Here is a 16,355-nt window from a genome sequence, read left to right as displayed (position 1 = left end):
AAATCCTTAAAAAAAGTAAAGGTGCTATCTTTCCCACCAAAGATTATTTTACTAAGCACTGTTAATCTATATTCGTCTTAATATCTAGGATATAAGAAGTCAAATATCTAAAAACCAATATTTATGTATATAATTTTTTAAAGTAGGAAATACAAATAGTGCAGTTAGAAACACCTTGAATTAATCTTACTCAAGTCTTCATATAAAAACAAAGCATCCTAAGTGGAGATGAAAAGTATTGGTAGAGCAAGTTTAAAATTCTAAAAAATTTTTCGCCTATTTAGTTCCTTTGTGGAAAAATGATTAAAACCACATGGAAATGAGTTTTTATGGGGGTGGTTGATAACATTTAGCAGCTTTTGACAAAATCTGTTTTATACCTAGATTTGCAACTGCTGTGGTTTACTGTAGTGTAAAGCCTGTGACTTACTTTTTTGGGCCCTAATCCAAATAAAAAAGAGAAAACACACAATGGTAAATCTTCAAGCATCTGGCCAACTGCTGTATGAGTATTTTCAGATTTCATCACATATCTAATTTAGTTTATTATGGCTTTGATTAGTTTTGGTGTACAGCTGCTTTAAATGACTAAATAATTCTTTTTTTATTAACATATATTATTTGCCCCAGGGGTACAGATCTATGAATCATCAGTCTTACACAATTCACAGCACTCACCATAGCACATACCTTCCCCAATGTCTATTACCCAGCAACCCTATACCTCTGTCCCCCACCACCCAGCAACCCTCAGTTTGTTTCCTGAGATTAATAGTCTCTTATGGTTTGAATGACTAGATATTCTTCTGTAAAAACTTAGTATGGTCAAATACTTTGGCTCAGCCATTTATTTTCCATTATTTAATCACTGTGTCCTGCGGTTTAGGAATTACTGTATGCAATAAACCCAAGTTAAAACACTATTAAAAAACCCAAAAACCCAAGAAAGACCACTAGAGGCTATGTTAGGAAGTATAACAATCAAAAATAACCAAATGAAAATAATAAAAAGAAATTAAAAGTAAATCTATGACTTAAATATGGAAAAAGGATATTAGAAGAAAATGAAATTGCTTAATTTATAAAGAGTCTGTGACTCTGATGTTTTATTTATACAATGTAGTTATAGTGATAGTTTGAACTTCTTATCTAGAAGAATTTTTGCATATGGGAAACTGAACCGAACAAGTAGGAAAGCAAATAGAGATGTGTAAAAAACAAGTTAGCTTTATATTTAAGGTTTTTGTTTTTTTTTTTTTTAAGATTTTATTTATTTATTTGACAGATAGAGATTACAAATAGAGAGGCAGGCAGAGAGAGAGGAAGGGAAGCGGGCTCCCCGCTGAGCAGAGAGTCTGATTCGGGGCTCGATCCCAGGACCCAGGGATCATGACCTGAGCCGAAGGCAAAGGCTTTAACCTACTGAGCCACACAGCACCCCTATATTTAAGTTTTAGAGCTATAAAACCTTATCTTTTAAAATATGCTGTTTATACGCCTTAAGATAGCCATCATTCTTATAAAATGGTATGGGATAAAATTATTTTCATAAAACTTTAGTTTGAAAGATTCCTTTGAATTAGGTAGAATGTGAATAAGATGATGATTTAGATCTGAGAGAAGTCTGTCTGTATCAGATCCTACTCCTAACATGTATATTTACTACTTAACCCATATTTAAAAGTGTTTTTAGGGGCACCTGGGTGGCTTAGTCAGTTAAGCCTTCAGCTCTGGTCATGATCCCAGATTCCTGGGACCGAGCCCTGTGTCAGGCTCCCTGCTCAGCAGGGAGTCTGCTTCTCCCTCTCCCTCTGCCCTGCTCATGCTCTTTCTCGCTCTCTCTCTCAAGTAAATAAATAAAATCTTTAAAAAAATAAAAAAGAAGTGTTTTTATCTCAGCTCTCAAATAAATGATGCTGCAGTTTCCCAGAACTGTGTAGGAACAACTTCAAAACAAAACATGCACATACATGCACACACACTCACTTAGTCTTCAGTTTCAGGTAAACTAAATAATAATCATATTGGCAACTGGGTTTGAATCCCTGTTCTACCATCCATTGTGGATTGAGGACAAGTTTATGGTATCTCCAAATATCAGAATCATCAAGCAAAACTGTTCTTCAGTTTCCTTTCAAATCTACCCTTGAGATAAGATTTACTTCCCCATCAACCAAGACATAATTCCTTAGCAGTATTTCTTCTGATATCCAAGATAGAGGGGAAATTTAGTCGTACTGTAAGAAATTGAAAGGCATTGGGTGATAGGGACAGGTTTTATGGTCTTTAAGCATAAATCTATGTATTTAATTGGCAGGCTGTTGTATTATATTCTGAGGACTCTGGCTTCCTTTTACCCTCTTTTCCTAAAACTTGGTCATGATCAAGACAAGCCTATATAACGCCTAATCACTTTTTCCTTCCTGAGATCTATAGGGCAGCTACATTATGGTTCAAATCTGTCCTCTCACCAAAAATCTTACTTTATTTTGATAGTCACACAATACATAGCTGTTTTATTTACCACTTGGTAGATACTGACAGCTGACTCTTAAACAACAAGGATGCTGGCACCCATCCCCATGCAATTAAAAAATCATTTGTAATTTGAGACTCCTCCATAACTTAATCACTAAGAGCCTACTATTGACAGGAGGCCTTATCCACAACATAGTCAATTAACATATATTCTGTATATGTATTATATACTGTATTTTTACAATAAAGTAAGCTAGAGAAAAGAAAATGTTACTAAGAAAGCATAAGGAAGAGAAAATACATTTACAATACTGTACTGTATTTTTAAAAAAAATCTGCATATAAGCGATCCACGTAGTGCAAAGCCCTATTGTTCAGGGTCAGCTATAATCATTTGCTGACACGGACAGCCCTATTTTGCTCCCGTAGACTTCCCAGTAATTGACAGTAGAGACTTCCCCAGTAATTGACAGTAAAGAATTTAGAATATATCAAGAAGTATATGTAGATGTAAGGGTTGGTTTTGTTCTTCCTTCCCATTATTTGGACCTGGACTAGATTCCTTGTAAATTACAGCTTCTCTATCTCCTAACATTTACAAGTGTTTCTCAGGAGAACAGGCAACATGGTGAGGTTCAAGCTCAGAAACAATGTCCACTAGGAGGAGATGTTACAGAGAAAACCCAAGTGCGAGATGGTAGTTAGACTTCATCTGTAGGTCTCAAATGGTAATATGGGTACCACATCCATATACAACATTCTTACAGTAGCTTTTAATTACAAGTATGTTTTATTTGTGATTTTTAAGCAATAAAATAAAACTGTAATCATACTATAATGCATTTATATTGTTATTCTTTATTGCTATAAACAGTAAAATCTACAGTATTTGTGTATTAGTATTAGTGTAGTATTTTTCAAAATTTGCCAATATTTCATTTCAATTTTTACAAAATTATTCTGGTTTCCTTGCTCACCATAGCAACAATAATTTACAATAAAATATAATTTTGCTTCTCTCTTGAGTCTTCAAATGAAATTTAAGTGTTTAATAGATTACATATTGGGCTTCCATAGTGAAGTTAGGAGGTATGACCTTTGTGTGGCTTATTGACATTCAGAAACATTTTGGGGAGATATCTAAGGCAGAATTAAAGGCCTCTAAAGATAGAGTAGAGGAGAGGAATCTCCTAACCCCCAAGAACAATACTACGTCTTTTTTTTTTTTATTTTAATTCCAGTATAGTTAACAGTGTTGGGCGAGTTTCAGGTGTATAATATAGTGATTCAGCCGCAATTCTGTACAGTGAACATTTGGATGAAAAAATAGACTTAAGTGCAGTACAGTCATCGATTGCAAATCAGTGGACTGCTGCTAGAAATAAGTGAATAATTAGTTGAGGTTTGGTAATAGTTTTTTTTAATTTATTAATTTTTTATTAACATATCACAACACTAACCACACCACATACCTTTCCCAATGTCTATAACCCAGCCACCTTCTCCCTACACCCCTCCCCCGCTGCAACCCTCAGTTTTGTTTTGTGAGATTAAGAGTCTCTTATGGTTTGTCTCCCTCCTGATCCCATCTTGTTCATTTTTTCCTTCCCTACCATCCAAATCCCCCACTTTGCCTGTCAACTTCATCATATCAGGGAGATTATATGATAATTGTCTTTCTCTAACTGACTTATTTCACTCAACATAATACCCTTTAGTTTCGTCCACATCATCACAAATGGCAAGATTTCATTTCTTTTGATGGCTGCATAGTATTCCATTTTGTGTGTGTGTGTGTGTGTGTGTGTGTGTGTGTGTACCACATCTTTATCCATTCATCTGTTGATGGACATCTGTGGTAATAGTTTTTTATCTGGACATGTGAGATATAATGGAATTTTGTTTGTACAACTGAGTCATGATAGCCAACATTAAGTTTTATAATGGTGCTGGTAGCGGACATTAGGTTTAATAATAGATTCTGATCTACAGCTTTAATAACCATAAGGAATATTTAAATTAATGTGTTCTTTTCTAGCTATGTTGGGTGATACTAGGAAATTCATTGGAAATTCACACTTTCTCTACTGTTATCATTGTTTAAATTTTATGATTCTAAATCATTATATCAAAAAGGCAGTGAACATGCTTAGACACAGTTTGGGGTTCCTCTTAACATAAAACATTGCCGTATGTTGTAAAAGGCAATATATAAGGTAATATATGAGTGGTCTCAGCGCTAATACATCATTGGATTTGGGGTCAGAATACACTTGTAGCAGATGTAAAAGCTGCAGAATAAGAAGCAAACCTGGCTCAGAATGATGAGATACTCAAAAAAATGAGACCATCGTAAAGCCCCTTAGTCATTTGCCAGAGAGTGAGAAGGTAGCCAAACAAAAAGTTTCCTCGGAGAGTGAATGGATCTGAAATGCCACACATAATTAAAATTCCTCTAGTTGCTGATGATTACTTTTATTAGGTAGGGCTCTAAGGTTATAAGAATACAACTTTAACAGGAAAGATAACTAGTGCATCTTATCTTTCAAAGAAATCTTCCTGGAAAACCTGTGAGCTAATGGCAAACATATTACCATTTTTGACGTATTTTTCATGTACTTGGGAACTGCTTTACCAGCTATGAAAAAAATAAATAAACTTTACTACATAACAACTCACATTAGTTTTTGTACCAAAAATGGTTTTACTCAGTTTGATGAACACCTTATTCCCCAAACATGGGTATTTGTGTATTTAAAGTCAGGTAGGCACATTAATACCTTAGGCTATCAGGTCAGACTATAGACCTGAGTTCAGTCTTAGCCACATGAATGTTAATGGGCAGCTGTCTCCAGATAATTCCAAAAAGTTGCAGAAATGCCATAAGCAATAGCTGCAGTGTGTGTGTGTGTGTGTGTGTGTGTGTGTGTGTGGTGTGGGGGTGTGTGGGGGTGTGTATAGATGCATTTATGCATTCATGTGTTTGTGAGGTAATTACTTTGAAGGAAACATAGGTAATTTGGATAAATTCTGGCTTGTCTATTTAAGATGTCTGTTGCCTTACATTGTATGTGTGGTATTACATTACCTTTATCTTGAATTAACTGTTACATTGTTACTTTTGAAATAATGTAATTGCTTTTCATTTTATATATTTCATAACTATATTGTGAACCTAAAATTATGAGGTAAAACAATTAAGTTTTCCTTTTCTCTCCCTTTTTTAGCCTACAACCAAATCACAGATAAATCCAGCATTTGAAGATGCGTGGAGCAGCAGTGATGAGGAAGGATGATTCTCAATCCTGAGTACCTTTGTGTCTCTTTTGATGAAACTTTTAAAATGGGACTGTTTTTTGTTGTTATTGTTTTCTTCCTGTGTGATGACAGCTAAAGTACCCCTGAATTTGGTGTTTTTTTTCACCTGTGTTTTAAAATGAAAGTAGTAGGGGCGCCTGGGTGGCTCAGTGGGTTAAAGCCTCTGCCTCTGCCTTCAGCTCAGGTCATGATCCCAGGGTTCTGGGATAGAGCCCTGCATTGGCTTTCTGCTCAGCAGAGAGCCTGCTTCCTCTTCTCTCTCTGCCTACTTGTGGTCTCTGCCTTTCAAATAATAAATAAATAAATAAAATCTTTAAAAATAAATAAATAAAATGAAGGTAGTATTTGTATGAAATCCTGAAGCAGACTTTTATATAGTTTATTTAATCAAAGATGGCTCCTTGATCCCAGTTGCTCTTGCCTGGGATGTCCCCTATTGTTATAGTAATCTCTCTGTACTGAACCTTCTCTTTTGAGACAGGTCCTGACAACACCCTCCCTCCCTCTCCCCATCCCCCCAGTGGGACCTTGAACACATTGTTTGAACTGTTAGATGCAGTCTCAGGATGAGCAAGTAAAGGTTATCAGAACTGACTTTCTACTACTGGCTGTATCATCACCTTGTTCATTTTCACTTTCAGTGATGCTTTTACTGAGGACAGTCTTATCAAAAATGATAGTTGAAAAGTTAGCATCCTATTTTTAAATTCTTTTTTATTCATGTGTTCAGTTTTTGCAATGATTTCATTTAGCCAACCATTGTCTAGCTTTAATTAAATATTTTTGGGCTCAGTCCAAAAAGTGGATCACAGAAGGTTGGTTTTTTTTTTTTTTTAATTTTTTTTTTTTAAGATTTTATTTATTTGACAGAGAGAGAAAAATCACAAGTAGGCAGAGAGGCAGGCAGAGAAAGGGAGAAGCATGCTCCCTGCTGAGCAGAGAGCCCAATGTGGGGATCGATCCCAGGACCCTGAGATCATGACCTGAGCTGAAGGCAGAAGCCTAACCCACTGAGCTGCTCAGGCGCCCCTCACAGAAGGTTTTTAACTTGGGGAAAATCCTATGTTTTCTTTATTTTAATGTGTCAGATGGAAGCTTGTACTCGTGCTTAAACTCCCTTTCTGTGAATCTTAAGATGTGAGCAAGTCCTGTTTCATTCATTAAAGCAGAAAATGCCCTGGCAGGAAATCTGGCTCAACATGAAATGTTGTCATAAAATTTATACTTTATTGTCTACTCTTCTTGTATAATAACCCGCAAGTGATTATCATGAAGCTAATCTTACCTCCTCCCTTTCTTTCTGATTCTTATCAACAGAAGACTAGGAAAAGAGGTTTTTATAGCTTGAATAACAAGTGTATAGTCATTGAGTTTTTAAGCGTGTATGAAGTCTCCTATCAGTCCTTTCTGGCCAAATGTTTAACATATGTTTACTTTATATTGATTTTCTTAAGCCTTGACCACTATACTTCCCCACCCCACCCCTTGGAGAGGATACTTATGATCTTTGAGAATGCTATTGAAATTGGAATCTTATTTTTATTTAAAAAGAAGTCTTCCTCTAAGCTGCAAATAACTATATTGCTATTTTAGTTATATAAATATACATGCTGATTGTAAATAATTCAAACAACATTAAAAATTACAGAATGTAGTGCTCACCTGGAATCATATCACCCTAAGGTAACCACTGTTATCATTTTGATGGCCATTCTTCCATGCATCTTTTTATGACATATATAATTTTACATAACGGGATGTTTGCCTTATTGTTGCTAACATGGAAATCCTCTTCTCCCACATCAGCACCTCCTTCCCCATCCAACAATCTACAATATTAACCACGTGTTCAGCAATCCACGTTATTAACTAAGTATGTGTTTTTTCACATTACAATCCTATATGGACCTATATAGTCATAGAGGGAGAAATATTTTTATTTTGCAAAAATTGAATATATACAGTTCTGTCTTGATTTTTTTTTTCAGTTATAGCTTATAGAAATCTCTGTCATTTGGTATAAATGTGTTGTCTTTATTTTCACTTTCTGTATTCTTGAATCCCTAGCCTTCGGAGTCTTGATCTTGGTGATACTGCCCCTTCCCCAGACTAGCTAATTCCTAGAGATAACAAAGGACTCCATTGGGAGCATGCCTTTGATATACAAACCAACCAATCCAGAGTCCAAACCCCAATCGTCATACACCAAGGCAATATTCCCCCTGCCCTAACTCACTCCAGGGCTACCCCTATATGACAGCATCTACTGAAATTATTCAAACTACTCACTGCTAAACTTACTCAGTGTACTTACCCTGCCTCATTCAGTCCTTCCCATGAAAACTCCAGTAAAGGCTCTACTGAGCCATGCTTTGCCCCTCCTTTGAGAGGTAGACTCCTCACCATCCCTTCCCCTGTGGCCCTAAATAGCATGATATACCATGTCTTCTGATTTTAGGGATTTAGGAATATAAGCTGCTTCCTTCATGAAGTCATTTCTGGTCTGCATGTCTTACCATACCTGATGAGAACAAATCTCAGGTGAAAATCCTAACACAGATGGCACAGCAGGCCGGGTGGTTTGACATCAAATGGAAATGATATGTCCTTAAACTTCACCAGGCTTACTAACTGAATCCAACAGTTAGTGGCCACTGCATGAAAGAGCACTTCTGATTTTGGTACACTTGCTGCTTGGTGGCTACTGCACTGTGTTGTTTTTGTTGTTGTTGTTGTTGTTGTTGGATGTTGCCTTGATTTCCTGATCTAAAGGGGGCAGTCAACATATTTCCCCACATTGGTAGACTACCCAGAGTCCAGGACAGAACCCATGAGGGTGTATAGGTTATTGGCTACATTTTGAAAAGGTCCCTCCGAAGAGGTTGAGAAGTAACTACCTTCCTAGTGCTGTGGGAGTTGAATCCACTGACTGGTGAGCACTGACGAGCACTGAGGCCATCTTAGTCATAGAGATGAAGGTACCTAGTGTCTGGAACATTAAAGGCTGAGTCGGCTTGCTACTGTCTCAAATAATTCGTTCCCCACACCACTGAGGTATATAAGGTCCCGTGTCTGGAGGCCAACGGCACAGTGTTTAATTGAAAAGGGGAGGAAGAGAAAGGAGCATCTGGTTCTAGCTCTCCACTAAAAACCCTGAAGAGCTTAAGAGCTCTCTTAAGAGCTGCTGCTTAGCATGCAAAGGGTCTCATGCTCAAAACAAAAACAAAACAACAACAACAAAAAAAGTGCAAGATAAAGCTGATCTCACCACTGCTGTCCAAAATGTGGATTGTAGCTCCTCTAAGATAGATTGGGACATCCTAGAGAAGGGGGCTGCTGCTCACAGCTGACACCACTCAGGACCTCCAGGAGCTTATCAGACAAACATCTAAAGGATTAAAAAAAGGAGGAGAAGAAAAAGAAAAAGGTTAGCTGTCTAGAAATACAAGCCCTTCTAAAAGATTCTGTTTTTAAAAGGGAGTGTGAGGAAGGGACTAAATATTCTGTGAACTGGGCCATCCCAGGGAGAGATTGCCTAGAGTCATCAGACCCTGCTTTTCCTCTTATCAGTGGGAAAAAGAAAGTAAAACCTGGGTCTTCAGGGAGCAAAAGCCTGAAACAGGGAGAAAACAAAGGAAAAAAGACTCCCATTATCAGTAGGCACAAGCCCAGGGGGAAAAAACAGGGACTTTAAATCTTAGACACTAAGCCACTCTAGCAAACACAGTGCAGGTCCTAGAAATACTTACTGTCTTAAAAACAAAAACAGAAAAAGCAGGCCCAGGGGCGCCTGGGTGGCTCAGTGGGTTAAAGCCTCTGCCTTCGGCTCAGGTCATGATCCCAGGATCCTGGGATCGAGTCCCACATCGGGCTCTCGGCTCAGCGGAGAGCCTGCTTCCTCCTCTCTCTCTGCCTGACTCTGCCTACTTGTGATCTCTGTCAAATAAATAAATAAAATCTTTAAAAAAAAAAAAAAAAAGAAAAAAAAAAAGAAAAAGCAGGCCCTTGGATACAGGGGGAGAAAGTAAAAAGTAATTAAGTAATATATACATATAATATAATAATATATTTGTGTATCTAATACATATATATTAGAGATATATATACATAAATATTAAAGTTTTATAATCCACTTGGAAATCCAAAATTTATACACTAAAATTAATATACTAAAGACTTTATATAACAAAAATATCAAGAGGGTAACTTATGGGGGATTACTATAAATATTAATGCCGTGGTCCCATCCATTGGCCTCCCCATACCCAATATGAACTAGTAGGATTATTGATTCTGTTCAAACAACTGGTAAATATTTTGCTTTTATAGATATGGCTAACGTGTTCTGTTTAGTATCTATTTCAGTAGCCTCTCAGCTGCAGTTTGCTCACCTCAACAGAAACAAGGAGACTTTCCCAGGCTACCCATCAGGTACTTCTAAGCTTTGTCATCACTACAATTTGTAGACCAGATCTCAATGCATCTGCCTTTTTCCAGGAGCACAGGTATAACATTACATTGATGACATCCTCTTCTAAGGAGACTCATTTGATGTACTCATTTAGCATATATGGTTCCATCATCTTTTAGTACTTTTGGGTTTATGATATCAACATATTCTTTATTTACGAATTTTACTTTCAAACTAAAATCAACAGGGTTAGTGCCTCAATGTCTCCAATAAAGAGATTTTGGGAATCTCTTGTTATGCATCCTGGAGTCTCTGGATCTTTAGGATAGCCATAAGTTGCCCAAGGGCTTCTGATGCAAGAAACTGCCCTTTTCAGCCCTATACTATATCCTATTAAGACAAGAAAAAAAAAAATACAGGGGCGCCTGGGTGGCTCTTTAGTTAAGCCACTGCCTTCCGCTCAGGTCATGATCCTGAAGTCCCAGGATCGAGTCCCGCATCAGGCTCCATGCTTAGTGGGGAGTCTGCATCTCCTTCTTACCCTCCCCCTTCCCATGCTCTCCCTTTCTTTCTCATTCTCTCTCTCTCAAAAATAAAACCTTAAAAAAAAAAAAAGAAGAAGAAGAAGAAAAAAAAATACATGCAGGGTTCTCTGGAAAATAGAGGCTCTCCCAGACCCTAAGCCTTTGACCTTTCATACCCAGCTGCCTATTAAGCTTTAAGTCATGAAAAGAGCCCATCAGAAACTCAGTACAACTACCAAGGACTCCTTAAGGTAGGATAGAGCAAACCTGGGCTCTCTTGTATATTCCATCTGCAGCAGGAGCTGGCGCTCTCTATCCTTGGTCCTTTGCCGGATGACATGATGCGGGAGGATGTCACCCCTCCCCTAGATCACTTGGCTGCCAGGGGAGACACTTGGGATTAACTGAATGAACAGCAGTGGGAGTGATAGGAGTACCTAGACTATGCAGGCAGCACTGTTAGCCATCATTCATGATGGAGCTCAGTGGAATGTTGCTGCTTTCCATCTCTTAGTCAAGATATCACTAATAAAGGACCTGACCCAAACTTCATGCCAGTCAGACTTCATGCAGTCATCTTAGTACTCGATGCCCAGGCCAATAAGCAGCTTCATCTTTACATTAATTATAAACTGTTGGGCCATTGCCTAAAAATTGTCCTTTTCAGGGAGAAACAAACAAGCAAACTCTAGGGTTCTCTTTCCTCACGGTACCCAAAATCTAAATCACACATCTCCAGCTATATTAAGGTCACAATACAGTGCCTTGCCTGGACACTCCACTTTCAAAGTTAAAGACATTACTTATAATAAGGAAGACACGCACTTTACTTATCAAAATACACAATGCTGGTCTATTGGAAAGGGTATTCAATAGAACTTTCGTGTCCCTATTAGGTCCCAAAGAGCTGGTTTAATTGGCAGATATAATGGTCTTCTCAAATAATTCCCTTTTGACATATAAACAGCCCCCTAAAGGGTCTCTGTCTTGCTCCAGGCCTTATTCTCTGAATTGAAGGCCCTTTGGCCAAATTATACCCCACACCAACTGGAAAACTTTTCCATTGCCCTTTCCTGTATTTAAAGGGAGAAGTGTCTTACTGCCATGCATATAAACATTCATTATTTTTGAGGCCCTTTTTTAATGTTTTTTGCCTGTCTTTATAAATTGTTTTTCATTCCGCTATCCCAGAAAGGCTGGAGGCCATAGCAAGGGCGCATACTCTTCTGGGACCCATTATCCAGGTTGTCCATGGATCAGACAGCTGTTCATCTAATATGTGACTCATTTGAGCCTAAACTTCCACCAAAAAACAAAAACCCAATAAGGTATAGCAACATACCTTCTGTTGACTTTTGGTCTTATTACCACTGGTCTGTGTGATTTCATTAATTTGCAATCTGGAGACCCAAACCCTCTAAATAAGCCATTGTTGCAAGTGGCTTATTGTTGCAAATGACCCACATCACCTCAAGTGGGTAGCCCTTTGGAAGGATACCTGTTTCACATCCTAGATGACATTGCCCCAATCCAAGGCCTCACTGTTAGGAGGTGAGCCCACCGGTACTTATGAGATGCCTCTCCCAAGGCACAAATTGGACACAGGACATTTTTGCTTTTCTTCCTTTGATATTACGGTTCCCATTATGGTTCTGAGCTTACTGTCTGCTTAGCCCATGATCCAGCTACAGCCTTTGTTCCCTGCCAAAAAGTACACTCCTATCCTCCCATGCTTGTAGGGAAATCTGGTAGAGGTTACTATTTTCTTCCTTTCTAAATATTAGTGGAGGTTATTGCTTTCTCCTTCGGCACTTGCCTCATATCAGTAAAAATCCTTCAACCCTCTGGGGAGAGAACTAGGTACTGTCGAAGACTTTTCTTCTCATTTTGATCTTCCACCATGACTGCCACAACCATTCTTTTCCTCTTGGCTACCTAATATCACTAATCTGTACATATATTTTACTAACATACCATTTCATACCCTGCAACGAAATAACTGCTGGACCTACCACCTTGATTTATATATAACTCATGCTTTTAACGTATTTTACAACTCTACCAAGATATTGTTAGAAACTGCAAAAACTTCAAATCTATTTTCTTGGGTAATGGCCTCTTATGCCATACTCTCCACTAGAATCATCTCGAAGTTCCTTGATATGATGCAGTTGTCTTAATTACATTTTCTTATTTTCTGTATTCTTGCTACTCTGGCATTTGTGGCTTTCATCCTGGCAACACTGCCCCTTTCCAGTACTAACTAATTTCCAGAGATAGCAAATGACTCCCCTGAGAGTGAGTCTTTGATATATACCCTCTCAATCCTGAGTCCGCACCCACAACCATCTCCTTTATCAAACTCAGTTTGATCAAACACACCAATGCAGTATTCCCACTGCCCTAAATCACTGCAGGCCCAGGCCCCAGACAACTAGGGACCACTCCAATAGGCCAGAGACCAACAGAATTATTCAAACTATCCAATCCTAAATTTATGTAGTGTACATAACTGCTTCATCTATTCCTTGCCACAAAACCCCAGCAGAGGCTCTGGGCCTTGCTCTCCCTCTCTGCCTCCTGACTAGCCATAGTCTTTCTCTATGTAGCCCTGCATGGCATAGTGAGCCCTGTCCTCTGGTTCTGGGGGTCTGTGGTATTAACTTTCTTTGTGACAATCATTCCTCTGTCTTTGTATCTTAGAACAAATCCCAGGACAAAAATGAACACAATAAGTCATTCTTTTTATTAACTGCCTAATACTACATCCTGTGAATGTACCCACAATTTCTTTAGCCAGCCCCCCTGTTTAGGACCACATGTATAAGAGCAAAGATTGTGAACGACCTCTTTTCCTTAGGTGATGTATGTGGGGGTATCTGTAGTTATTAAATATCTTCTTTTCTGGGGCACCTGGGTGGCTCAGTGGGTTAAGCCTCTGCTTTCAGCTCAGGTCATGGTCTCAGGCTCCTGGGATTGAGCCCCACATCAGGCTGTCTGCTCAGCGGGGAGCCTGCTTCCCCCTCTGTCTCTGCCTGCCTACCTGCCTACTTGTGATCTCTCTCTGTCAAATAAATAAATAAAATCTTTAAAAAAAAAAAATACTTTCTTTTCCTCTGGCAGAAGAAATGATTATCTTGCTGCATGTGGAATTCTTGGGTTGCAGACCTTTTCTTTCCTTAGTGTGAAACTATTATGTCCACTTTCTTCTGGATTCTGTTCTTGCAAATGAGAACTCCAAAACCAGTTTTCTTTGATTTTTTTCTTGGGAACTCACTCTTTATAGCTGGAAGCTTGTCATCTGTGATATTTTTTTCCCCTCCTATCCTTAGAGTTCCATAATTTTAGCAAGATACCTGACAAATCAGTCCTCCCCCACCTTCTTCATCACTTCCTGGATCTTCTATGAGGTTTTTCAATCTGAAGCTTCAAGTCTTTTTTCAGCTCAGGGATATTTTCTTTTAGTATATGTTTGGCTTCTCCTTTTCTTTTTTCCCTCCTCTAAATTACCAGATAATTGCATGTAAGGTCTACTTTCATCTCTCCTTCATAGTCTTATCTTTTCCTTTCTGCTTGTCTTTTTAAAAAAATCCTAGAACAGTAGCTAGCACCTAGAGAGTTGGGGCTCAGTAAATACTTGCTTTGTTATTTCTATTGCATACTTGGAGATTTTGCACTTGATCTTTGAAGTCACTAATTCAGGCCTGACTGTAATCATCAAAAGAGGCTTTTTAATTATTGTTTTATTCTCTTCTCCACCTTAACCCTTTGTTTTGTTCTGTTTTTAAACATTTGCAGATTATATTAGAAAACTATAAAAGCTCCATGGAGGCTTCCATTTGAAACTTCTTTTTCATTTAATTGATGTTTGCCCAGCCTTACTGACATTATATATCAATAAATCTATTACAAAGGTAGTTAGACTTCTCCCCAATGCCTTTTACGTTTTACCAATTGTTCTTCCACCCTGTCCTGGCTAATAGTGGGTGTCTTTTGGCTTTATAAGGTACTTGTACCATACAGTGGATCAAAGAACACTTAAGCCAGTTGTTTACTTCCCCTCAAATTGATCCCACTTTTAACTGAAGTCATTCCTGATACACCCATGAAATGCCTAGTTTTAAAAAACAGAAATAAATGCACATACTTTGACAGAGCCCTAAACCTATGTTTTTTTTTATACCTTCCCCAATGTCCATAATCCCACCCCCTTCTCCCAAACCCCCTTCCCCCAGAAACCCTCAGTTTGTTTTGTGAGATTAAGAGTCACTTATGTAAACCTATGTTTAATAGCAAGACTGAATAGCGTCATAGATAAGCTTTAATACTTTTTATGAAGCCTTTTCTTTATAATTAATTAAGGAAACAGTAATGGGGGAAAAAAGAAATCTTCCTTTCAAGTGAAACATTTTTCCTATTCAGCTTATACTAAAAAGCCCCATTATTTAAACTGAATACAAACATTTAAAGAAAGCTTTGAAGACAAACCCTTTAACTGTAACAATTGTATTAACAGATAAAAATAGCTTCAAAATGAAGACTCTTGAGGAAGGGACACAAAGATGTAAAGCCTTCTATTGGTGAGGCACCAGAAAACAAAAACCTTGAGCTCTGTTACTTAAAATCTGACTGAGACAATGACGGATGATCAAAAAAGTCTGTCTCCACAAGCTAATCTCATTTATCTTTGAAAGAAAAGTTACTATCTCATATTGGAAAGAAAAACCTCAAATTAGATATTAAACTTATGGCTGCATAATTCCAATGCAGAAACATTTCATATTCAGAAATTGTTCATTTATATACCAACACTTGGTTAGTTCCTTAAAAATGATATAACTACTGAAGATTAGGAAAGCTAAAGACCTTTGTCTGAGTTACAATTTTTATAAACATATATTTACTACTTTTGTTTTTTTAAACTTAATTTTTTTTCTCTATATTCAGGCTTTATATACTGAGCCTGAATTTATAAAACTTTTGAGTATCATTAGAGCAGTAAACTTAAAAATCAGCCAAATCATGCCAGAAACAAAGCTGGCAAAATGTCTGGCCTGCTTGGGATATTGCCTTTCAGAAAGCGTACCAGGGAAAACTAATTACAGAAAGGAAACTAGTCACTTTGCTTTGTATTATGATGAAGTTTGTAGATATCTGAAGATTAATTCCAGTGCTAGGATAGGATTGGTTCTTCTGTTTTAACTCTGGAAAAACACTAAATTCAGGAGACCTATCTAACAAATCTCAGTTATGATTATGGCTTTTTGTCTTTGCAAAGAAATATGTGCAGTCCTGTGCTGCCTGGAGTCATGATACTAACAAGCTTATCTGTCTTATTAGCTATATCAGCAACATCCTAACACAACAAGAACTGTAGTTGTTTTGCTAGTTCTTTACTTTCTGCTTTTTAAAATTTTTTTTTTAATTTTAAAAAAATCTTAAAAAGTTAGACAAAAAATAGAAAAAAGGGGGCACCTGGAGGGCTCAGTTGGTTAAGGGCCTGCCTTCAGCTCAGGTCATGATCTCAGGGTCCTGAGATGGAGTCCTTAGTCTGACTCCCTGCTCAGCAGGGAGCCTGCTTCTCCCTCTCCTTCCACTTGTGCTCTCTCTCTGTCTCTCTCTCT

The 16,355-nt window shown here is 37.8% G+C and overlaps 1 protein-coding gene and 1 long non-coding RNA gene across 4 annotated transcripts in view; one reads left to right on the top strand and one right to left on the bottom strand.

The window, feature by feature from the left end:
* ERCC8 (ERCC excision repair 8, CSA ubiquitin ligase complex subunit) overlaps nt 1-6,838 on the top strand; it is a 56,296-nt gene extending 49,458 nt beyond the window's left edge. For all 3 annotated transcript variants that reach the window (XM_059417929.1, XM_059417928.1, XM_059417927.1), the window contains one exon: nt 5,706-6,838. In XM_059417929.1, the coding sequence (XP_059273912.1) occupies nt 5,706-5,774 (69 nt within the window). In that variant the 3' untranslated portion in view covers nt 5,775-6,838. The remainder of the gene's footprint in view (nt 1-5,705) is intronic.
* The window catches only part of LOC132028668 (uncharacterized), a 29,347-nt gene that overhangs the window by 102 nt on the left and 12,890 nt on the right, over nt 1-16,355 (bottom strand). The window contains exon 3 of the long non-coding RNA XR_009407494.1: nt 9,065-9,184. This is a non-coding gene — a long non-coding RNA (uncharacterized LOC132028668). The remainder of the gene's footprint in view (nt 1-9,064; nt 9,185-16,355) is intronic.

This window comes from Mustela nigripes, chromosome 12, assembly GCF_022355385.1.
Source record: "Mustela nigripes isolate SB6536 chromosome 12, MUSNIG.SB6536, whole genome shotgun sequence".
Classification (NCBI taxonomy): domain Eukaryota; kingdom Metazoa; phylum Chordata; class Mammalia; order Carnivora; family Mustelidae; genus Mustela; species Mustela nigripes.
Note: the sequence above shows the minus strand (reverse complement) of the source record. Positions and strands in the feature narration are given on the sequence as shown.